At 48.7% G+C, this 20,464-nt stretch overlaps 2 protein-coding genes across 2 annotated transcripts; both read right to left on the bottom strand.

Annotated features, from left to right (window-relative positions):
* Nucleotides 1-341: 341 nt before the first annotated feature.
* LOC147571096 (integrin beta-3-like) lies at nucleotides 342-15,379 on the bottom strand. The gene is made up of 5 exons (XM_086696639.1): nucleotides 14,590-15,379; nucleotides 13,326-13,426; nucleotides 11,099-11,218; nucleotides 4,793-4,959; nucleotides 342-3,461 (listed from the first exon to the last, which is right to left on the bottom strand). The coding sequence occupies exons 1-5, from the start codon at nucleotides 14,919-14,921 to the stop codon at nucleotides 3,396-3,398; spliced, it is 786 nt and encodes a 261-aa protein (XP_086552765.1). The 5' UTR covers nucleotides 14,922-15,379; the 3' UTR covers nucleotides 342-3,395.
* A 1,308-nt stretch (nucleotides 15,380-16,687) lies between these two features.
* On the bottom strand, nucleotides 16,688-19,989 carry LOC147571095 (lysozyme-like protein 6). The gene is made up of 4 exons (XM_086696638.1): nucleotides 19,965-19,989; nucleotides 19,621-19,779; nucleotides 18,649-18,727; nucleotides 16,688-17,355 (listed from the first exon to the last, which is right to left on the bottom strand). The coding sequence occupies exons 1-4, from the start codon at nucleotides 19,987-19,989 to the stop codon at nucleotides 17,286-17,288; spliced, it is 333 nt and encodes a 110-aa protein (XP_086552764.1). The 3' UTR covers nucleotides 16,688-17,285.
* Between the last annotated feature and the right edge of the window lie 475 nt (nucleotides 19,990-20,464).

Genomic DNA, 20,464 nt, shown 5'->3' with positions numbered 1-20,464 from the left:
CTTTATTGTACTGATTTATGCCTCCTGCAAACAAAACCTAGGCTAAACTGACAGTCTGTTCTATTGAGATTGCACAAGTTCCTAAAAAATCCCCAATTAAAAGACAAAAAACTCCAACTCTTAGAACAGCAATAACCTACTCAGTTTGAAAACATTATGAAAGTCTAAAGAAACGCTCTGGGTTCTGGAGTAAACTTCAGTCCCCGTGGTGGTCATCATTTGGTTACATTTGGAAACAGGCTTGTTCTAAAATAATCATTTTTGAGGCGATGACATTTACTCTTTTCACCCAAAGAAAACAGAAATAACAACACAGGAAGAACTGGGCAGCCTTAGGTCAATTCTTTTTGGAAAGCACATTTAATTTACTGTTGCACAATTCAAACAGAGGGGGTGGTTAGGAAGTCAGGAAGGCACTTAAGTCATTTCCACCAGGAATACCTAACAAAGAGAAGGATCTTGAAATCATGGATGGTCTAGGAATATCTGAGAGAGAAAGATGGGATTCGTTATGTGACAACTTGTCAGGAGCATCCCAAGCTTCCCATTACTATCCACACACCCTGAGACTGAACATAAATTCTCTCCAGATGAGCTGAGCACAAATAAATAACTTCTTTGGGCTGTGCTGATACCAAAATACTATTTAGATGTTCACCCTACGTGATGCCCAAACTGACTGCCATTTGCTGTCTCGCGAACACAGCTACAGGTTCTCCCCGCATACAAAGAGTATTGGTCTTTTTTTTTTTTTTTTTAATCTTCATTTATTTTTGAGAAAGCGTGAACAGAGGAGGAACAGAGAGAGAGGGAGACACAGAATCCGAAGCAGGCTCCAGGCTCTGAGCTGTCAGCACAGAGGCTGATGTGGGGCTGGAACTCACGAAATGCGAGTTCATGACCTCAGCCAAAGTCAAACACCTAACTGGACCACCCGGCGCCTTTTTAAAGCCTAGGAGTCTCCTTCCAGAAGCTCAGAGAAGAGTCCTACTGATTTTTTCATCCTTTAAATATATGTTCTTCCTCCTTTGATATAGTGTCTTCATATAAACCATCTTATCTAAAGAAAAGGTCCAACTACTGCTTTAATGGACTCTTGTCTCAGTAGCCAAAGGGTATAGTTAGGTTCTAAACTTCTTGGATTCATTATCGACCCTCCCCTCCCCCATTTACCCCTCTACTGTACTACCATCCCTTTCAGTAAAGAGTAATCCATGGGTGAGACAAGGCTCAGTCACTTGCCCTACTCCTAATTCCAAGGCTTATTCTCAGTGTTACCACACGAATGCAGAATACACATTTCAGCTACTTCTTAATGGATTCCTCTCCCTTATATGTGGATGCAAACGTGTGCAAAGTGAGCTAAGGAATAATAAACTAAGTGGAGCTTGAGTGCTACATTAGGAAATGTGACTGCTAACAAACATCGGAGAAGGGGCTCTAAGAGAGGCCAGAATGAGGCTTTTTCATTGAGAAAGGTGACGTGGAATGACATCCGCTCTTGCAAAAGCCGGTCTCTCAGATCTCCCAACTTAACAACAAAAAAAGTAGTATCAACATCTCACGGAATCTTGACTGAATGTCTGATGCCACAGTAAGTCCCAGCATCTCAGATTCTCGATATTGAAAGACACCTTCCAGACTGGCTGGTCCAAACTATCATTTTTCAAACTAGAAAACTGAGCCCCGAAGGGAAGGAAGAGAGGCTTGCCTTAATTAAGGGTAAAGCTTCCTCAGCTGCAACAATGAGGCCAGGACTTACATTTTCTGATCGTCAGACCACGGTCTATAGCTCTTTCCTTTTTCTTGATGAATGGGGGGTGAGGGTGGTTGTTAATGTTTAGACCAATGTGAACACCAAGGAAGCAACTGCTAGGAGAAAAGAACCACTTGTACCCCTCCTGCTCAGAAATGGCCCAGCATGCCCGGGGGGCCATCCCCACAGGCTCCCAGGATGAGAGAGCCCCTACAGATCCAGCAAATGGACAGCAACTCCCTATGAGTGATGCCAAGTGGGAGGGTCTGTATCCATCCCAAGTCTGTGTGGGGTTGTTGTTGTTTTTTTTTAAATATGCTCCTCCTCCTCAAATAAATATAAATGCAAATGTGTTTCTGTACGTATTCCTTTAGATTAAGCAAGCCTCATCATGGTTTCAGGTGACCCAATGAGAAAAATAAAATAAAACTGCACTTGTGGCCTCTCAGATTAAAGACTGAGTTAAAATGAGGTTGCCCAGCCCATAGGAGAATAGGCCACACACGCTGATCCACTGGCCCATCCTTCTAAATGTGGCACATATGCCCAGCAGACTCAGAGACCCATGGGAATGATTCCTTCACAAGACAGCCGAGAGGTAGATAAGTGCAATCAGCCCCATGGATGGATGTAGCACACAGAAGCACCAGATTGGGTGTAGGGGCGGGGGGGGGGGTGCCTTGGACAAGGGGCAGAGGGCCTGAAGGGCGGGGCCAGATCTCTGGCTCTCATCACAGCACTCTCCCTGGGAGGAAAAGCGTCCGGTCATGAAAGAAATTCCCAGTATGTAGCAAATGTCTACAGCAGTGAGAGTGTGGACGTAGAAGGTAAAGAGGTGATGCTGCTCTAAGGGTAACACGCATCCTCCGATCGAACTTCTAGGGTGGGGTGCCAAGGAGACAAATCTGAAGGGTGATGATTATGAACTGGGGGACTCTGGCACGTTCATCCAGGCCATGCATGACCCCTGAGTGGCCTTCCCATCCTCACTCCCAACAGAATTGCTGGCAAGGGCTCCCCTTGTGAGAGAACCATACTGGATTGAGGGGATAGCGAAAGACATAGGCAACTCCCATGGCTCCGCTTGCTTCTGATTTCTCCTTCAGCCTGAGGGAAGGCAAAGGAGATCAAAGTCCAGATGACACAACAAGGCTGCAGAGCCCAGCATTTGCTATCAGAGCTGCTGAGCGTCGGACCCAAGAACCGTAAACTCAAGGCAGAGTCAAGGCCCCTTCCTCTGGAATGAGAGGCTCAGCCCTGCCCTTCTCTTCGGGAGAAATGGCCGGAAAAGGAAAGCTGGCTTCTCACTGAGGTAATGAACAGTGCCTGCTCAGCTACGTGGGTCACCCTAAGGTTAAGCAGGAAGGATCCCTGAAGGAGGCATTCTGCGGACAAAGGCTGAGGAGCTCCACGTGTCTGGACACACCTCAAGTTTTAAATTACACACTCCCCCACATGCAGCACACTCACGCGTACACACGCACAGAGACCCACACCTCCACATACTGACATTCTTGTAACCCACCCCACTCCCAGCCCCCTATCCTGCCCCACAGATTTCGTTCCCTGTAAACATGACAGCAGAGGTATCCACAATTCTGGGACAGCCTGACAGCGAACTGAGGATGACTGCTTGTCATTAAGTGCCCCGGTAGGTGATGTTGGTGAAGGTGGATGTGGCCTCTTTATACAGTGGGTTGTTGGCCTGCGGAGAGAACAGAAATGTGTCTTACGGTGAATTCCTCAATTCTTCCCTGCCCTCAACGATTACATTTCGCCTGAAGACTTTACCCAAGACACCTTTCTCCGGGCTACACCATCCATGAATCGCTTAATGCTCATTGTAACCCCATATTCGCTCCTGAGATGGGAGTGGGTAGGAAATAAGAGGAGAGAGAAAGTGGAATGCCATTGTGCTGCTGTTTCGAAGGGGTTGAATGCAACCCATTACTTTTTGGTGATCCCCAAACACCTCAGTACCACTTGTAGCCAGTATCTATTTCCTGCTTCTCTCCTGAATTCTCTCTTTTGCCCTTCTCCAATTTTTTTTTCTTTTATTGTGACTATGCTGAGGGATGCGGGCAGAGACAAGAAATGTAGCAGGTGGTAGCTGAAACAGAGAGGATAGCTTTCACTCAAAATCATTTTAATTTGTTCTCATCTCATCCTTCCAAGCACTACCCACTGTCATGTTAGCAGGAAAAAATAAGACCCTCACTGGGTTGCCCAAATTATTTTCTAACAAAAAGTGATAAATCCCATAAGATCTGGCCGTCTTTAGGAGTCCCATTTCAAGAAATACAACACATTCTCATGTGCCGCTGAGATTCCAGATTTCTACACTGTACGAACAGAAACATCTCAAGTGTCTTGGGACCCTTGAGTACCAAGGCCTGAGGTGACCATTAAATGAGAACAAACTTCCAGCCTCCCGCTAGACATTCATGGAGTCAAACAGCCATTTTGGAAGGTCCAGAAAAAAAAGTCAGAATGTGGAAGATGAGCCAAAGGAGAACAGAGCAAAATTAAGTATATAGAAAGTTCTCGATAGATGCTTGATTGAATGCAATCAGAATAAACTGCAGAGAGGATATGTTTTAAGAGGCTGGCTCAAAGAGTAATTTCTATCATAACTTGATTCCCTCCCACAATTGGGCAAGCCGTTGAACCTCTCTGTGCTCAGTTTTCTTATCTACAAACTGGCAATAATAACGTTCCCCCCCCCCCCCATCATTTGTCCTGTCTTCCTCAATTAGAGAATATGTTTCCTTTTGATTGTGTCAGTGTCCAGAGCAGAGCTGGGCCCTACCTGTACTCAGTCAGTTCTCACCGACGGGACCTATGGTCACTGTGTGGCAGGGAGAGACTCAGGTGGCTTTCAGGAATAAAGACAACAGGACCATCTCCCAATTTCCACAACAGAGACTAACTGGGAAATTATGGTGCTGGCTGAACCTGGCTCCCCTAAGTACCTACTATTTCCAGTTGAGGCTCTCAAACCAATGACTTAAGAAAATGCCCAGCCCCGACTCTTACTGTGTCCCATTTTGCTCTGGCTCGCTCTTCCTCAAACTTAGCAAACTCCTTCCGGTCATGGATGGTGACGAGGAGCTTCCAGATGAGCAGAGTAGCAAGGCCGATGAGCAAAATGGCCCCCATCACTGAGAGTAGGACCACCAGGATGTCAGGACCCTTGGGACACTCTGTCAGGAGAGAGCACAGAGCAGGGACGTTGTAAAGGCAACTTGACCAAGTAAGAAATTACTAGAAATCTCTCTGAGGGAAACAGGGCTTACAAAATAAATCAAAATTTTTAAAGGGGGGGGGGAGTACCAATATTTAAGACAGCAATAATCTGTCCTGAGTAGTTTAAATTAGAGGTCATAAGCAGGTCACCCCCGGTAGAATCTAACCTACTCAAGTGTTTATTAAAAAGTTGATTTTATGTTAACTCTACTGGATTTAAAACAAAAGCTTGATTAAATTTTTATTTTGTTGGCAGCATTGAATAATCAGGAGATTATCCCCCTAAAACTTCAGATTCTTCTTCTTCCCTTTAAAAACATGAATAAATAGAGGCGCCTGGGTGGCTCAGTCGGTTGAGCGTCCGACTTCAGCTCAGGTCATGATCTCACAGTTCGTGGGTTCAAGCTCCGCATCAGGCTCTGTGCTGACTGCTTGCTCAGAGCCTGGAGCCTGCTTCAGATTCTGTGTCTCCTTCTCTCTCTGCCCCTCCCCTGCTCATGCTTTGTCTCACTCTGTTTCTCAAAAATAAATAAAAGTAAAAAAAAATTTTTTTTTTAACATAAATAAAAAGGTCTGGAAACACTGCACCCACAGGGCAGCCCTGGTTAGATGTGAGTAGCTGCTGTCCCCTTTAGATGGGACACATTTTCTAGTTTGCCAGACTTGTCACCACCCTCTTTTCTCCACTAAACAGAGGCAACATGTAACTTGTCATGGAGGCTGTGCTACTGTGGGCTCTGGAGCTAGACCGCCAGCGTTCGAATCCTGGCTGACAACTTACTTTGCTATGTGACCTTTGATAAACTATTTAACCTTTCTGGGTGTCTGTTTCCTATCTCTCCATGTTTAAAATGGAGAAAGTAATAGCACTGAATTCCAAAACTTATGAAGAATAGTTAAATATATACTTTTAAAAATTGTTTTTAATGTTTATTTATTTTTGAGAGAGACAGAGACAGAGCATGTATGGGGGGGGGGGGGCGCAGAGAGACAGGGAGACACAGAATCCAAAGCAGACTCCGGACTCTGAGCTGTCAGCACAGAGCCCAACACGGGGCTCGATCTCACGAACTGTGAGATCATGACCTGAGCTGAAGTCGAACACCCACTGCGCCACCCAGGCACCCCAACTTATTTCTTTTTTTAATGATTATTATTTTTTAGAGAGAGAGAGAGAGAGAGAGAGAGAGAGCGCATGAGTGGGGGAGGAGCAGAGAGAGAGGGAGACACAGAATCTGAAGCAGGATCCAGGCTCTGAGCTGTCAGCACAGAGCCCAATAGGGGCTTGAACCCATGAACTGCAAGATTGTGAGCTGAGCTGAAGTAGGATGCCTAACCAGCTGAGCCACCCGGGCATCGGGCTCCATGCTGATCATGAAGCCTGCTTGGGATTCTCTCTCCCTCTCTCTCTGCCCCTCTCCCCAACTCGTGCACACTCTCTCTCTCTCTCCCACAAAATAAATATTTAAAAAAAAAAGAAACCTGTAAAAATAAATAAGTTAAATATATTTAAAGAACTCAGAACTCTGCCGAGCACAGACTCAGTGCTCAATAACTATCAGCTACTGTTATTACTCGTGTTCTTGTTACACCTGACTGTTTTCACTAACTTATTTACCTAGCTCCTTGGGCATTTGTATTTGTTTCTCTGGTTTGGATATGTACATCTCTGAGGGCTGGGAACCTAATGTCCTTGTTAGCACACTTAGAGACCAGGAAGCCTGCCAACCCAGACAATATTTTGGGTTCCTTCCCAAAATATTTCATCATCTTTAATCCTAACCCTATTGAAAGCCGACTTCCTGTTCAACCCTAGTCAACAACCAACACAGACAGAGGTGCATCACCCCTCTGAAGACCAAGCGGACTGTGCTCTGCAGAGCTCTGCTTCCCATAAACCACAGGTGTCTGATTGGTGACCTCACTCCAGTAACTTCTCAGGTGTTATGTAATTAGGTGTTTGGATATACGGGTATTGATGGGTCTGGAGAGGTGGTCATGCCCACTTTCCACACTGTCTCCCACCTTCTTCTCTAAACATACACCCTATGCTCACCACACATGACCCAAAAACAACCACCGATGCAGACCCAAGCTAGCTATTTCCCAAGCTACCAAATTATAACCTGTCTATAATTAAAGGAGCATCTGGAGAGAGGCTGTGAGGTTCCAGTGTCTGAGTTCCCAGGAGTGAAGGGCACCAGCTCTTCCGGGAACAACAATCATGAATTCTTGGGAAGAGAGGGCTGACCCTCAAACCTCAGAGTGAAATCTCTTCAATTCTGCATGTCAGTATGGGTGGGACAGGTAGAATGTCAAGAGGTCTTCAGGCAAAAACGTCTATTAAGCATTTGTCCTGAAAGGAGTAGATGGCAGGATTCCTGGAAGAAGATGACGAGATCAGCTGGTCTCTAGAGAGATCTCTCAGCCACGGTGATGAGGACCCATGGTGGCGAGCCAAGGTCAGGAAAGACTGGGCAGGGCTAGCAGGTTTGGCAAAAGCACGGGAAATCCAGTTAAACTTGAATTTCAGATAAACAATAATTTTTTAGCCTAAGTAGGTACTAAATGTTGAATGGGACATATTGTATTCGACGAGGCAACTCTATCTGGGAGTGATAAGGACCCAGCTCAGCCGAGCCCACTCCACATAGTAGGCTGAACACCACCCAGTCAAGGCCAAGCCCTTTGGCAGTGCTGTCTCTACTGCCTTGCAGTGGCCCTCCCCTTCAGGGAGACCATCCGCAAAGGCGTGAGTTGGGGAAGAGAATGAGAATAATCCCCTCCTATGCTCTGGGACCTCAGATGACACATTCTGCACAAAGCCAGAACCCCTGAAAATAGTCGGGGGCGGTAGGTGAGAAGAGAGGTCAAATTCAGAATTCCAGGGCAACAAGATAGGGAATATGGGTCTGGGGTCCCATCTCCTCATGTGGAGGATGGGATCTACATCAGAAAAGCTACTCCACCCCCTACCCTGGGGGGTTATTTGTACAAGCTCAGGTTATCACCATCTTTCTGCCCCATAATTTCAGGTAGTGGATTCCAGTCTAAGAATATCAAGCCACAAGATTTTGGTGTTACAGCAGAAGCACCTGCAAGGATTGTTATAGCAGAGATGAAGTAACGTTAAACCCCAAAGCAAGAACGTACTGCCCTTCAGAAATGAGAAAGCACAAAGGTGCAAATAGGGCGGGTGTGGAAAAACCCATGAAACGCGTTAACACAGGTGGGCGGGAAAGTGTGAGGGGTCATGGCCAAATAATCCACATGTGCTCCCCCACAGATACATACCCAGACTCTGCCCTCTCCCCTTCCCATGTCAGCTTTCCCTTGAGTCGCTAAATCAAACTAAGGTCATACCCTTTCCTTTACCTTCCTTCTCCCTTCTGAAGGGTGAGAGCCCTGGGAAAGGCAGGTGAACAATATCACGGTAGGGGGCGCCATGCTCTCCGGTACCCATGCAGCCAGCAACACCCTGGCTGACCCGGATGTAGTAGAGCTTCTTTCCACTGTCACCCGCTTCCTTCTCCAAGCAGCCAAGGTTCTCCGAGCAGGTATCAACATGTATGCAAGCCTGCCCGTCAACTCGAATAATCAGTCCTAGTAACTCATTCAAAACCCGTTTACTGGGGTGCCTGGGTGTCGCAGTCGGTTAAGAGTCCGACTTCAGCCAGGTCACGATCTCGCGGTCCGTGAGTTCGAGCCCCGCGTCAGGCTCTGGGCTGATGGCTCAGAGCCTGGAGCCTGTTTCCGATTCTGTGTCTCCCTCTCTCTCTGCCCCTCCCCCGTTCATGCTCTGTCTCTCTCTGTCCCAAAAATAAATAAACGTTGAAAAAAAAAAAAAACCCGTTTACTAAGTATCTTCTCTGTAGATGACTGAGCCAAGTATGGAGATATAACCATAGATAAGACAGATGGTTCGTGTGTTCGTGGAGCACGTGATCTACTGAGGGAGATGGGTGATTAAAGAAGCAAGTTAATGGTGGGATGAAGGCCCATCTAAGGGAAACACAGCTGCTCTGGGACTCAAACAGGAGCACCCAACCGAATCAGAAGAAAGGATGATGGAGGAGGTCTGAGAAGGCTCACTAGGGGAAGTGATGTGTCCAAAGCAGAGGCACTCAAATATTGGGGCGTCTCACAACTGCCAGGAGCACTGTTCAAGAACACAGAGGCTGGGGACACCTGGGTGGCTCAGTCAGTTAAGTGTCCGACTTTGGCTCAGCTCATGATCTCACAGTTCATGGGTTCGAGCCCTGCGTTGGGCTCAGAGCCTAGAGCCTGCTTCGGATTCTGTGTCTCCCTCTCCCTCTGCCCCTCCCATCTTTCTCTCGACTCGTGCTCCATCTTTCTCTCAAAAAATGAATAAACATTTAAAAATGTAATAAAAAAATCTAATAAAAAGAACATAGAGGCTCATGGAAGCAGCATGGGGCTTAGGACTCTCGATTTTTTAACAAGGGGAACATAGAAAAGTTTGAGACCCACTTTCCTAAAGCAGGGGCCAGCAAGCTATTGTCTGGGAGCCAAATGTGGCTTGCCACCTGTCTTTCTAAATATACTTAGGCTTGTGCATTAAATATAGACTATGGCTGGGGCGCCTGGGTGGCGCAGTCGGTTAAGCGTCCGACTTCAGCCAGGTCACGATCTCGCGGTCCGTGAGTTCGAGCCCCGCGTCGGGCTCTGGGCTGATGGCTCAGAGCCTGGAGCCTGTTTCCGATTCTGTGTCTCCCTCTCTCTCTGCTCCTCCCCCGTTCATGCTCTGTCTCTCTCTGTCCCCAAAATAAATAAACGTTGAAAAAAAAATTAAAAAAAAAATATATAGACTATGGCTGCCTTCCTGTTACAATGGCAGAGTAGTCATGGCAGAGACCACAAGGCCCACAAAGCCTAAAATATTTATTTTGAGACAGAGAAAGCACAAGTGGGTGAGGGGCAGAGAGAGAGAGAGAGAGAGAGAGAGAGAGAGAGAGAGAATCCCAAGCAGGCTCCACACTGTCAGTGCGGAGCACAATGTGGGGCTCAAACCGATGAACCGTGAGATCATGACCTGAGCTGAAATCAAGAGTCAGACACCTAACCAACTGAGCCACCCAGGTGCCGCCAAAGCCTAAAATATTTAACCCCTGGCCCTGAACAGAAAGTGTTTGCTGGACCCTGGTCTGAAGGAGGACCTGAAGAAATATCTACAGCTGTGGGAATCAACTGACGAACAACCAACTGACTTAGTCTCTGCCTTCAGACATTGTTCCTTCACTCACAGAAGCTCCTGTCTACCCCCCGCCTTGGCACAGCCCTTGTCCCTCAGCAGTATCACTATCAATTTACATGTCCCTCTCCCCCTGGCCTGTGAGTGCCACATCTGCTTTATCTATTGTTATATTCCCAGCACCTAGTCTACCGCCTGATATACAATAAGTACTCGAAAATATTGTCTAGTGATTCATAGCTTCATCTGTTGCGTAAGAGAAAGGAAGGAGACGGGGGTGGTAAGGGGAAGCGAGCTAATCTACTACGCTGGATGGCGACAAACCTGTGGTTGGTCTGTGTATGACGGATGAGCTCCTCCTGCTTCCAGAAGGCTGTGAGAGCAAGCACTATCTTTTCAGTGCTCAGAACACCTTGGGTTGGTGCCTCAAACCCAGTACTGTGTCTCATGGTGACCCTGGTAAGGTCAACACCTCAAAGCATCAGGCCTTCGTCTGAAGCAGCGAACAGGTTGCCCTTGGCAACCACCTGACCTTAAGTAGAGCGGACGCTGAAGAGTCCCAGACTTTAAATTCCTCACTTCTTAATACTGTCCCCTCAAAAAAATGCCAGGATGTATTTTGTCCCTTGGTGGGATCCATATCTACCTTCTTCCTTTCCTTACCCACCTTCTTTTTCTGTCTCCTCAATTAGCAAGTCACTTTCTCACTAAGATCGGTATTTAAATATCTCCCACACCCAGATGACAGGCCCTAACTTACCACTTGTAAGGTAGTCTTAACTTGGCTGTTCTGTGTAAGAGGCGTAATGGGTGGAAATCGCTGCCTAACGTGGCTCTCCCTCTCCCTATAGGTGCAGCGTCAGGGGCCCTGGTGGTTCACGCACCTGGCTCCTCTACCACACAGAGAATGGACTTTCCACTGGAGTCTCCATAGTACTGGAATCTGACAACACAGTCATCTTCATTCTTGTACGTGCAGTTCACTGCATCCTTGCCAGTATCCTCTGAGGAAGGGGAAAATATGGGAGAGTGAAAAACAAGGCAATTCCTGGAAGACAGGGCCATCCCCAAACCCCAGTCATGGGACTTCTGAGAAAGTATGCAACAGGAAACCCTATGCCTGACATTAGGCAAGATGCCTAGATTTGAGATGGCTGTTGTGCCTGGCAATTGCCTCTAGATGACCCTCGCTGCTGACTTTTGTCCCTCCTAGACCCTTTTTGGTTCGTATTCCTTCCCTTGGAAGGGACATGACAGAACACATGACACAGTGTGATTCAAAGCCTGGCTCTACCACCTGTCAGCTGCGTAATATTGGGGAAGTTACTTGACCTCACTGGCTCTTTCTTCATCTATGAAAGGAAAAGGATAACCCACCTCACAACACTGGTAGAGAACTAAATGACGTCAAGTGAACAGTACCTAATACAGAAGGGTGTTCCCTTCCCTCTCTTTCCTTTCCCTCCTGGCTCAACTATTCTCAATAGTTTGTTGGCAAAGCCCTTACATTTCTTCCGTTTCTGCGTCTGATCCAGTGTTCCTCTTCAGAGCCAGCCTCTCTTCTCTGACTCCCATCACTTTTTTGTAGGCTTCACCCCTTCTAATTCTGAAGCCTGTTATTCTGACAGGGAAACTATAGGTGCCCCTCTATCATTTGCACCACGTCCTATAGTGATGCAACCAGACAGGTAAAACTGACACACGATGACGTTAAGCAAATGCACCAAGGTCAACACAAGTATGTGATGGAACAGAACTAAAACAGGAGTCTCAGAGCACACCAGACTTGAACTCAATAAGCCTCCCGAAAACCAGTGGTATAAGAGTACAGTGGAAAGAGTAAGGATTTCCAGATTCAGTTCTAAGCTTAACTTGTTCGGGCAAGTTATGTAGCTTTCCTGAGATTCAGTTTGCTCATCTGCAAAATGAAGATAACAACAGTACCACAGTTCTACTCTACTAGGTGGCTGAGAAAAAGACAAGATCATGTGTATGAAAAGATACTTGCCTAACTTTTATAAGTTACACAATTCCATACAAACAAGCATTTATCTTTATGATTATCATGGCACGGGGGTAGGGGGTAACAGAAATATGTTCAACTAACCTGAGATTCCCCTCTGGTCCAGGTAATAATAACATCTCACATCTCTCTCAGCAGTCTCACCTGCCTGAGATAATCACAGCATACCGATTCTCCTCAGGAGGAAAAGCCGTCTCTTCAAACTCAATCCCCAAATCATGCCCCTCACCCCCCCCCCCCCAACCAGCCCCACTTCTGATATTAGCCAAAGGATCCAGAGAGCTGACCCTTTTCTGTAACACCCCCAGCCAGAAGCCGACTGACTGGCTGTGTCTCACTGTGGCTCTCACTGAAAACATGTTTCCTGCCTTCGTGAGAGACAGCTATCTCAGGAGAGATTGCCATCTCCCTAGACCAACCAATGCCTCGCTGACCCAGATAACCACATCAGATGCGCTGACAGCAACAAAGATTATCCCCTTTTCGGTCAAGGTGAAATTCAAACTAGAATGACCGCAGGCAAGAGTTTTGTTCACCACTGTATTTTTATCTGTCTTATTCTAGGAAGGGCTCCAGAGAGCCAAAAAAGGCTACAGCATTATGATTTTAGCTAAAATCCATAAGGGTGAAGGTTTCCCTCCAAACCAGCAGAGCAGTATGCCTGGGCATTGCTTAACACTCTCAGTTAAGTAAACTCAGTAAATGGTTACTAGCCTCCTAAACTGACGTCACCTAGCCTAGGTTTCTTCATCCGTAAAATGGGATGCATTGTCTTCCTTTCCCTGGGGAGGTCAAGTTAGGGTTGATTTCTACATACTTTAAAAGTTGTCTGTAGGGTCTTGCTGAGTCTGTGGGTTCCAGGAAGCAGCAGAATGGGGAGGGACTGTGGAACAAATTAGCAGAGGGCACAAGAGGACTCAGGGAAGCTGGCCTTTATTAAGTGCCTCGTGTGCAGCAGGTCTGTACAACATGCCTTTGAGGCAGGGATTACTCTTCCATTTTACTGATGAGACATAGACACGTTCTGGGATCAACTGAAAACTTCAGCAGCCGCATATGTGCGCGATTCTAAGACATGCTGAACTTACTGAGCTCCTTCACAGACTCAATCTCATCACGACAGTAACGGCTGCAGGTATTTTCTTTACGTAGGTCTCCCCGGTCAAATTTCTTACACTCCACACACTCCCTAAAAGAGAGACGACACAGAGACGAAGACAAGGGAGGAGAGGGACGCCTGGGTGGCTCAGTCAGTTAAGCATCCGACTTCGGCTCAGGCCATGATCTCGCCGTCTTCGAGTTCGAGCCCCGCGAGTTCGAGCCCCGCGTCAGGCTCTGCGCTGACAGCTCAGAGTCTGGAGTCTGTTTGAGATTCTATGTGTCCCTCTCTCTGCCCCTCCCCCAGTTGCACTCTGTCTCCCTCTCTCTCTCAAAAATAAATAAACAAAAAAGACGAGAGAGGAGCAAACCTACGTGTGTGTCAGTCCAGCTCTGACCTCCACACACCAGAAAGCTGCCCCACCTCGGAAAACAAACACCGAAACAAAAACCCCTGTAAGGCAATTCTGGGGGACCCAGAGGGTCGGGTCTGGAGTTCAGGGGTGGGAGTTCCTCCTCACCCAGAGGCAGGGCCTGGCAGGCAGAAGGCCCCAGTCCCCTCATTAAACTTCTTCATGTCCCATCCGAGAGTGTGACAGGAGGTGAGGCGTGTGCCACTTCCAGGAGCCTTAAAGGCAGAACCGGTCATGTAATCTGGGGACCCAGCACAAAAGAAGATGTCAGGTCCCTTGTTCAAAAATCCCTAAGCATTACAAGACAGTGCCGGCAGAGCGGTAAACCAAGCATGGGGCCCTTCTAAGCACAGGGCTCTGTACAAATGCACAGGTCGCATGCCTATGAGCCCAGCCCTGCTTAAAGTGGCAAGAGAAATGGCAGGAGCTTCCCCTGACCCCAGATGAGTGGAGTTTGTACTAGCGAACATCTCCTGTTTCACAGAATCCTTCATAACTCCAGCCCAACTCTCCCACAGGATCGGAACATGGGAACGTTCCCCAGAAGTTCCCTGGTTTAGCCTTCCTCCCAACTCAGGGATTCAGGATGCCATCCCAGGAGAGGGGGTTCTCCAACTGGAGTCCAGCGGGTGCTACTTTGGCCCCTGCACGGTTGGCTCTACCTCCACCTTTGCCCAAACTTTTCCGTGGGAAGAGGAAAGCTAGCCTCTTAGCTGCAGCGGACGCCTCCTCCTGAAGCTTTGGTGAATAAGAACCTGGAGGGTTGGGGATTCTAGCCTGGGGGGCCCCCTCCCTCCTTCTAGCACCCGACTGGCTCCAACTCACTTCTCTGCCCACTCACTTCTTAAAGGTGCAGGCGTCAGGGCAGGTGGGGCACTTCTCACAGGTGTCCCCGTAGGAGCCGGGCTGGATGCACACGCAGCTGCCGCACTCACACTTGCCCCGGCCGCTGCACAGCAGCCCGTTGCTGGACATGCAGGTGTCGGTGCGCGTGGTGCAGTTGCAGTAGAAGCCGGTGCAGTCGGAGTCACACAGACAGTCCCCACAGCTGCACTGGCCGTGACCTGAAAGCACACAGCCCGAGGGGGCGGGCAGCAGGTGAGGGGCCCCAACCCGCGGCTCAGCCTGCTCTCCAGCTTTACCCTCATCCACCCTCCTCCCACGGCCACTCATTAACACCCCACGGAAGCGTCACCACCTTCTATCCTTCTAGCCTCATGCTGCTAGCTCTCTGCCTTGACGCCCTTTCGTCCTGTGATCGCTACCAAACTCCCACTTACCTTTCAAAGCTCAACTCAAAAGTTCCTTCCTCCCCATAACTTTTTCTGACCGCCCCAGAGCAAATTAACTGTCTACTACGTGTTCTCTCAGCACTTACATATACCTCTATCTTAACCCTCATGACCAGCCCATTTGCTTGCCTATCTGTTTCTCTTTCTAGATTTTGAGCTCCACAGTGAGAGAGGACATACCAATTTGTCCGTCGGTAGGGATTAGCGTAACGTCTGAAATACAGTAGGCATGCAATTAATGTTTCTTTATCCATTTATGCAACAAATATTTATTGAGCTCACGCTGGGCACTGGAGATTCGGCAGTGAATGAGACAGGAAAGGTCCCTATTACCATGGAGCTTATGTCCTAGTTAAGTTCCTGGGTAGGGTGCCTGGTGGCTCAGTTGGTTGAGCATCTGACTCTTGATTTCAGCTCAGGTCATGATCTCACGGTTTGGTTAGTGAGGTCAAGCCCTGCGTCAGGCTCTGGGCTGACAGCCTGGAGCCTGCTTGGGATTCTCTCTCTCCCTCTCTCTCTCTCACACACACAAAATAAGTAAATAAACATTAAAAAAGAACAAAAAATCCTGGGAACCACACACACATTCACCAGCATGTGCCCTGTGTTGTATTATCACAGTACTGCAGAGAGCCATCAGCCCTAGTAGGAAAGACCTACTCACTTTACTGCATGAATGTAGGAATGGGAGAGAGAGATCGGGGTGGGGGGTAGATTGGTTAAATGCAGGTGTTAACTCTCAGTGCTACATCCCCCTAATCACTTAACAAGGCTTGAAAACTTGGCTCTCCCAAACTCAGAAGAAAAGGTGACTCATTCTCAAGGATTCCAAATCGGGAAGAAGTGGATGAATAATAAAAATCTGACTGTTAATCAGAGGAAAGGCAGGGAGCCAAGGGGAAGTAACCTCAACGGGTCTGAAAATCATGTCACTGTGTGAGCGGATGGGCCCCAAGATGGTGGAGGAGAGCGAGGTGCATAGGCTCAAACAGACACTAGCTGGCATCTTCTGCTCCCCAGGGACCCCAGTGGGTCTGACTAGCGGCCCTTGGTCAATGAGTCTCTCTGCCAGTGATCCTAGCACCATCCTCTAGTAATACACTTGAATTATACTTGGATTATACTTGAATACACTGGTATTCAAGACTCAGACACACCTTCGCTGCCTTGGAAAGAGATGTCTGCTTCTTTCTGGATGGTAAACATAAGGTCAGCTGCCCCAGCTCCAAATATCTGGAGAGTAGAGCCCGCTCCACCCGGAGGCAAAGGGAATGGTCTTGTGTAACCTTTGTCCACCAGTCATTGGCCAAGGTCTGAGGGCAAGACGGCTCCTGTCAGCTGAAGATAATTCCAAGGAAGGGGCAGCTGTGAGCCATTATCAGCAGCCCTAACAGCAGCTGGAGGGGCCCCACAGTGTCTACTACAAGCAGCTTTCAGTGGTGGCTCCCGAACAGGGAAAGGCAGACGCCACAGAGGTCTGGCAGCACCCGGAGGCCTCTGCCTCCTCAGAAACCCTTGTCCCATAGTGTTTCCTTTGTGAGGCCAAACAAAGTAACCTTTGAGAAAGGTCTGTGAAATCCAAAAGTCTGGGAACCACTCAAATGTCAAATCTCTCACTTCAGAGCTGAAGTAGTTAAGGCTCAGAAGTAGGGACAGCAGTGGCCCAGGTGGGACAGTTTATTCAGGCAGTTCCGATTGTAGCCATGGGTAGAACATTCCTCCAACTGCCCCTTTTCTGTCTTTGCGTTGTCATTTTGCAGGTTCAACTCCACATCAGCACCATGTATTCATTGTATGTATCCACTCATTCGCTGTAGCCAGTATTCGTGTATGTCTCTGCCTCTCCAGGCAGATGGTGAACACCTCAAGAACAATAGTTATGATTTACCTTGCTTCTTCTAGTACCTACCACCCTCCTGCCATACTAGGTACTCGAAGATATCTGGAATTAAAAATGAATAAATCAACACATTCTTTGCACAAGGAATGCTTTAACAATTCCCCAGATATAACAACTTCTTCACTGTGGTCCTCTCTTGGTTTGCGAATGACAGTCAGGAACCAGGGGCCTGGGCCTGGATGGGTACAAGGAGAAAGCCCTAGAAAACCATTTATTCCTGGGGCTCTGGTCAGTCCTTTTTGAACATGGGAAGGAAAGAAAATAACGTGAAGTGGAGGCAAGAGGAAGAAGGCATGAAGGATCCCCAGGCGAGAAGAGGAACGCTGGAATGGCTCCACGCCTGTCTCATTCCTTGTGACACCCCGTCATCCAGTAGGAGAGTGGCCTGCCCGCACAGTGCAACCTCCATGCCACCCTGTGGAGAGAAGAAGGCTGGGTTCTTGCTTCCTACTTAGTAGCTCCTTCTCCACATCCATGACCCAGCACTTAGTGAACGCACAGCACAGCACAGCACGGCAATGCACAGAACCCCCTTCATTGTTCGCTCTCTGGTCTGTCCCCCTGTGGCCCCTCTGAGCCTTCCTTTAAATTTCTCTTCTCTGTGGTGTTTGGCTCCTCCCCCCGTCCAGTATGCTCCCATGTTTTCAAATCCTCCTCTGGCCCCGAAGGGGGAGCGCACCATTTTACAAGGCTGAGAGTCACTAAACACACAGAAAGATAAATACATACATACATACATACATACATACATACATACGTACATACATAACCAATCCGTCAATCTCAGGGGCAACTATCGACTCTCCCTCCAGAGAGGGTCATCCCTAATAGCCGTCAGCGTCTCTTCCGCATGGTGTTCCTAGAGTAGACAAGGCACTTAACCCCCTCCATCCTCACAGGCACCTGTAGAGGCAACTTATCTATCTATCTATCTATCTATCTATCATCTATCTCCAATCTGAAGCTCAGAAAAGTGAAGCAACCATTGCACTGTCTACCATTGGGAAGCTGACAGCTTTGGGGGTATTTGCTCAGCTGAGGAGCTACGCACCTTTTATAGAAAATGTTGCTGCGAATTATGGAGAGGGCCAGCCCCATCCCCCACCCGTGGCCAGCATGATGGTACTGCTTAACTGCTCCCACACTTACAGCTCATTGAACCACTCGGGGATGATGGGTCCAAGCTGAGCCAATCAGATTCTCTATCCCAGCCCCTTGGACTCCGGGGCTGAGACTAGCCAGCCTCCCTGACTGCTCAGAACATTAGCCCGTTAGCTTGGGGGCAGCCACGATCTGTCCTCTGGAATGTGGAGCAGAATATACTGCTCTACAAAGAAAGTAGTGAAGGAAATACACGAGGAGGCAGAAACTTGTCAGGAAAGCCACACTGACAGTTCCCAGCTCCGCCTCCGTTCTCTTCCCGAGAAGAGACCCCTTGGGTAAGCTCGGTGAGACACCTTGTCCCCTCCGAAGCCATCTCGCTCAGCTAACTCAAGTTGCTTTGCTACTGTGTCCAAAACGGTTTTAATACAACATCAGAGAAAGACCCAGATCCCAAGTCTTATAAGTCCCATTTCCGAGCCCCGCCGCTCTCCCACGTTTTTCTAGATGGTTAGAAGGGGTCGAGTCCTTGCCTCCTGTCCCCTCCTGTCACTACATCCTTCTTGGGGCTCTGCCTGCTAACTTAGTCCCACAGTGACCTCCTCACCAGTTCTTCATTCCCCCTGGTCCAGACACAATCTTTTTCACACAGTTGATGGTTGAGAGAAGATCGGGGCTCAGCAGTTCTGAAGGGGAGACAGAGAATACCCGTGAGAACACAGAGGACAGTCCCAGAGACTGAGGCAGACACTGGCTCTCCCTGCCCCCCAGGGGCTGAGTCCTTCCAGATTAGGCAAGGGCTCCCTCCCAGAGGCCCACTGAGATATCCCTACAATGGCTGCTAGAGGTCAAGAGTGGCTAGGGGTGGGGGCAGGAGGGGCAGGAGTAAATGTATGTTTACCACCACACATCCTAGCTAGGGTACATGCTGGTTCACGCCACGTTTGAGGGTTTCTAGGGAAAGGAAATGTCAAAACAGGCAGCACAGAGGCCAAGGTAAACCTTGCCTAATGAGAGAGGCTCTTCAGGTGAAGAGTGCAGGGATGTCGATCAGAGTACCAAAGAGGGAGTAAGGGGCAAAGTCATGGACCTGTGGAGCCTCCAGGAGTGGCTCTGAGGTGGGGAGTTTGTCCTTGGCCTCCAATCAACCAGGCCTTTAACCAAACAAAGTCAGCACTTGATGGTTAGAGCTGAGCCTTCAGGGCCACCAGTCTGGCATTCAGCACTGGTTCTATGAGCCTCAGTTTGCTCGTCTGTGAAGCGGGGATCATAATAGTTTCCACCGCATGAGAAGCTGGCATGGGACGTGCTTAGTATAGAACACACTCTCGATAAAGGTTGGCCGCTGCTGTCCTCTGCTACTGGGTGTGCAGAGCCTTTCTGGAGCCTGCACCCCGGAGAATCTCCTAACCGGAGGGGCATCGTAGCCACTAGTCTAATCCTCTGCTCAGCAAAGGCATTCCTGGACTCCTCGGGCCATCCCTCTGGGTGCATTCCCAGGCTTGGAGTGGGAAGAGAAGTCCTGAGAGTAGACCCCACTCATCCTCTCACCTCTCCCACCCTGAGACCCCGGCCAGACCTTTGCAGTCCTCGTGGCACATGTTTTCCGAGTGACTCTTGTAGTCACTGCGCCAGTAGTGGCTGTTGATCTGGAAGATGCCATAGTCGAAGCTGCCGTCTGCATTTTCATTTACCTTTGATAGGTTGCAGTTGCTCTCCACAAAAGCCAGGCACAGCCCTTAGAACAGGGAGAAGAAGTTTTTAGAGGGCTCTGAACTGAGGGACAAAGGATACGGAGGAGAAAGGGAGACGGGGAAGCAGAAGAAAGGAACAAGGCCTAAGAGGCTAGATGGGGCAAGCTGGCTGGAAGCACCCATTAGCTTCTCCCCTCGCCCTTCGGTCCATCCACCTGGCCCTCAGTACAACCGCTCATCATCCCGCTGTCCATCCGCGTCTCCTGCACTTGATGATCGCCTGCTGTGTGCCGTGACCCGTGCAAAACCCAGTGAGGGACATTTAGCTGGGTCAAAGGCAGCTGGTGCCTTCAGAGGGCCTATAGTACAAGAATGAAGACGCACACCTTAAAGGACCGTAAGACAAGATAAAACGAGAAGGACAGCACAAGACAGGTGTGTGCAAAATCTGGGCAGAAGGAAGCTAGCCCCACCATGGAGGAGGACGAAGCCTTTGCACTGCCTGCTCCCTCTGCCTGGAATGCTCTTCCCCGGACATTTGGGTGACCCGGTCCTTTGCCTCATTCAGTGCTGCTCAATGTCACCGCCTCAGAGAGGTATTCCTTGACTTCCCCTTCAAGGACAAGGTTACCTCTCACTCCCCTGGCTTTATTCTGCTGCATAACATTTATCACCACCAGGAAGTGCTTCATATGTTTGTGTGTGTGTTTGGGACTCGCCTCTCCCCCT

The sequence above is a fragment of the Puma concolor genome, unplaced genomic scaffold (genome assembly GCF_028749965.1).
Source record: "Puma concolor isolate L17-30 unplaced genomic scaffold, mPumCon1.1.hap2 unalloc_scaffold_64, whole genome shotgun sequence".
NCBI classification, from domain to species: domain Eukaryota; kingdom Metazoa; phylum Chordata; class Mammalia; order Carnivora; family Felidae; genus Puma; species Puma concolor.
Note: the sequence above shows the minus strand (reverse complement) of the source record. Positions and strands in the feature narration are given on the sequence as shown.

Bases quoted from the DNA above. Each gene is read 5' to 3' on its own strand.
- LOC147571096 (XM_086696639.1), bottom strand. From the start codon at position 14,921: ATGAGTGGCCGTGGGAGGAGGGTGGATGAGGGTAAAGCTGGAGAGCAG. The intron at 13,427-14,589 runs GTGAGTGGGCAG...TCTCTCTTTTAG, and splicing joins GACGCCTGCACCTTTAAGAA to GGAGTGTGTGGAGTGTAAGA. The intron at 3,462-4,792 runs GTAAGAGTCGGG...TTCTCTCCGCAG, and splicing joins CCAGAGCAAAATGGGACACA to GCCAACAACCCACTGTATAA.
- LOC147571095 (XM_086696638.1), bottom strand. From the start codon at position 19,989: ATGGACAGCGGGATGATGAGCGGTT. The intron at 19,780-19,964 runs GTACTGAGGGCC...CCCTGTTCTAAG, and splicing joins CAGCGGGATGATGAGCGGTT to GGCTGTGCCTGGCTTTTGTG. The intron at 17,356-18,648 runs GTGAGGAGGTCA...TTCTCTCCACAG, and splicing joins CCAGGGGGAATGAAGAACTG to GGTGGCATGGAGGTTGCACT.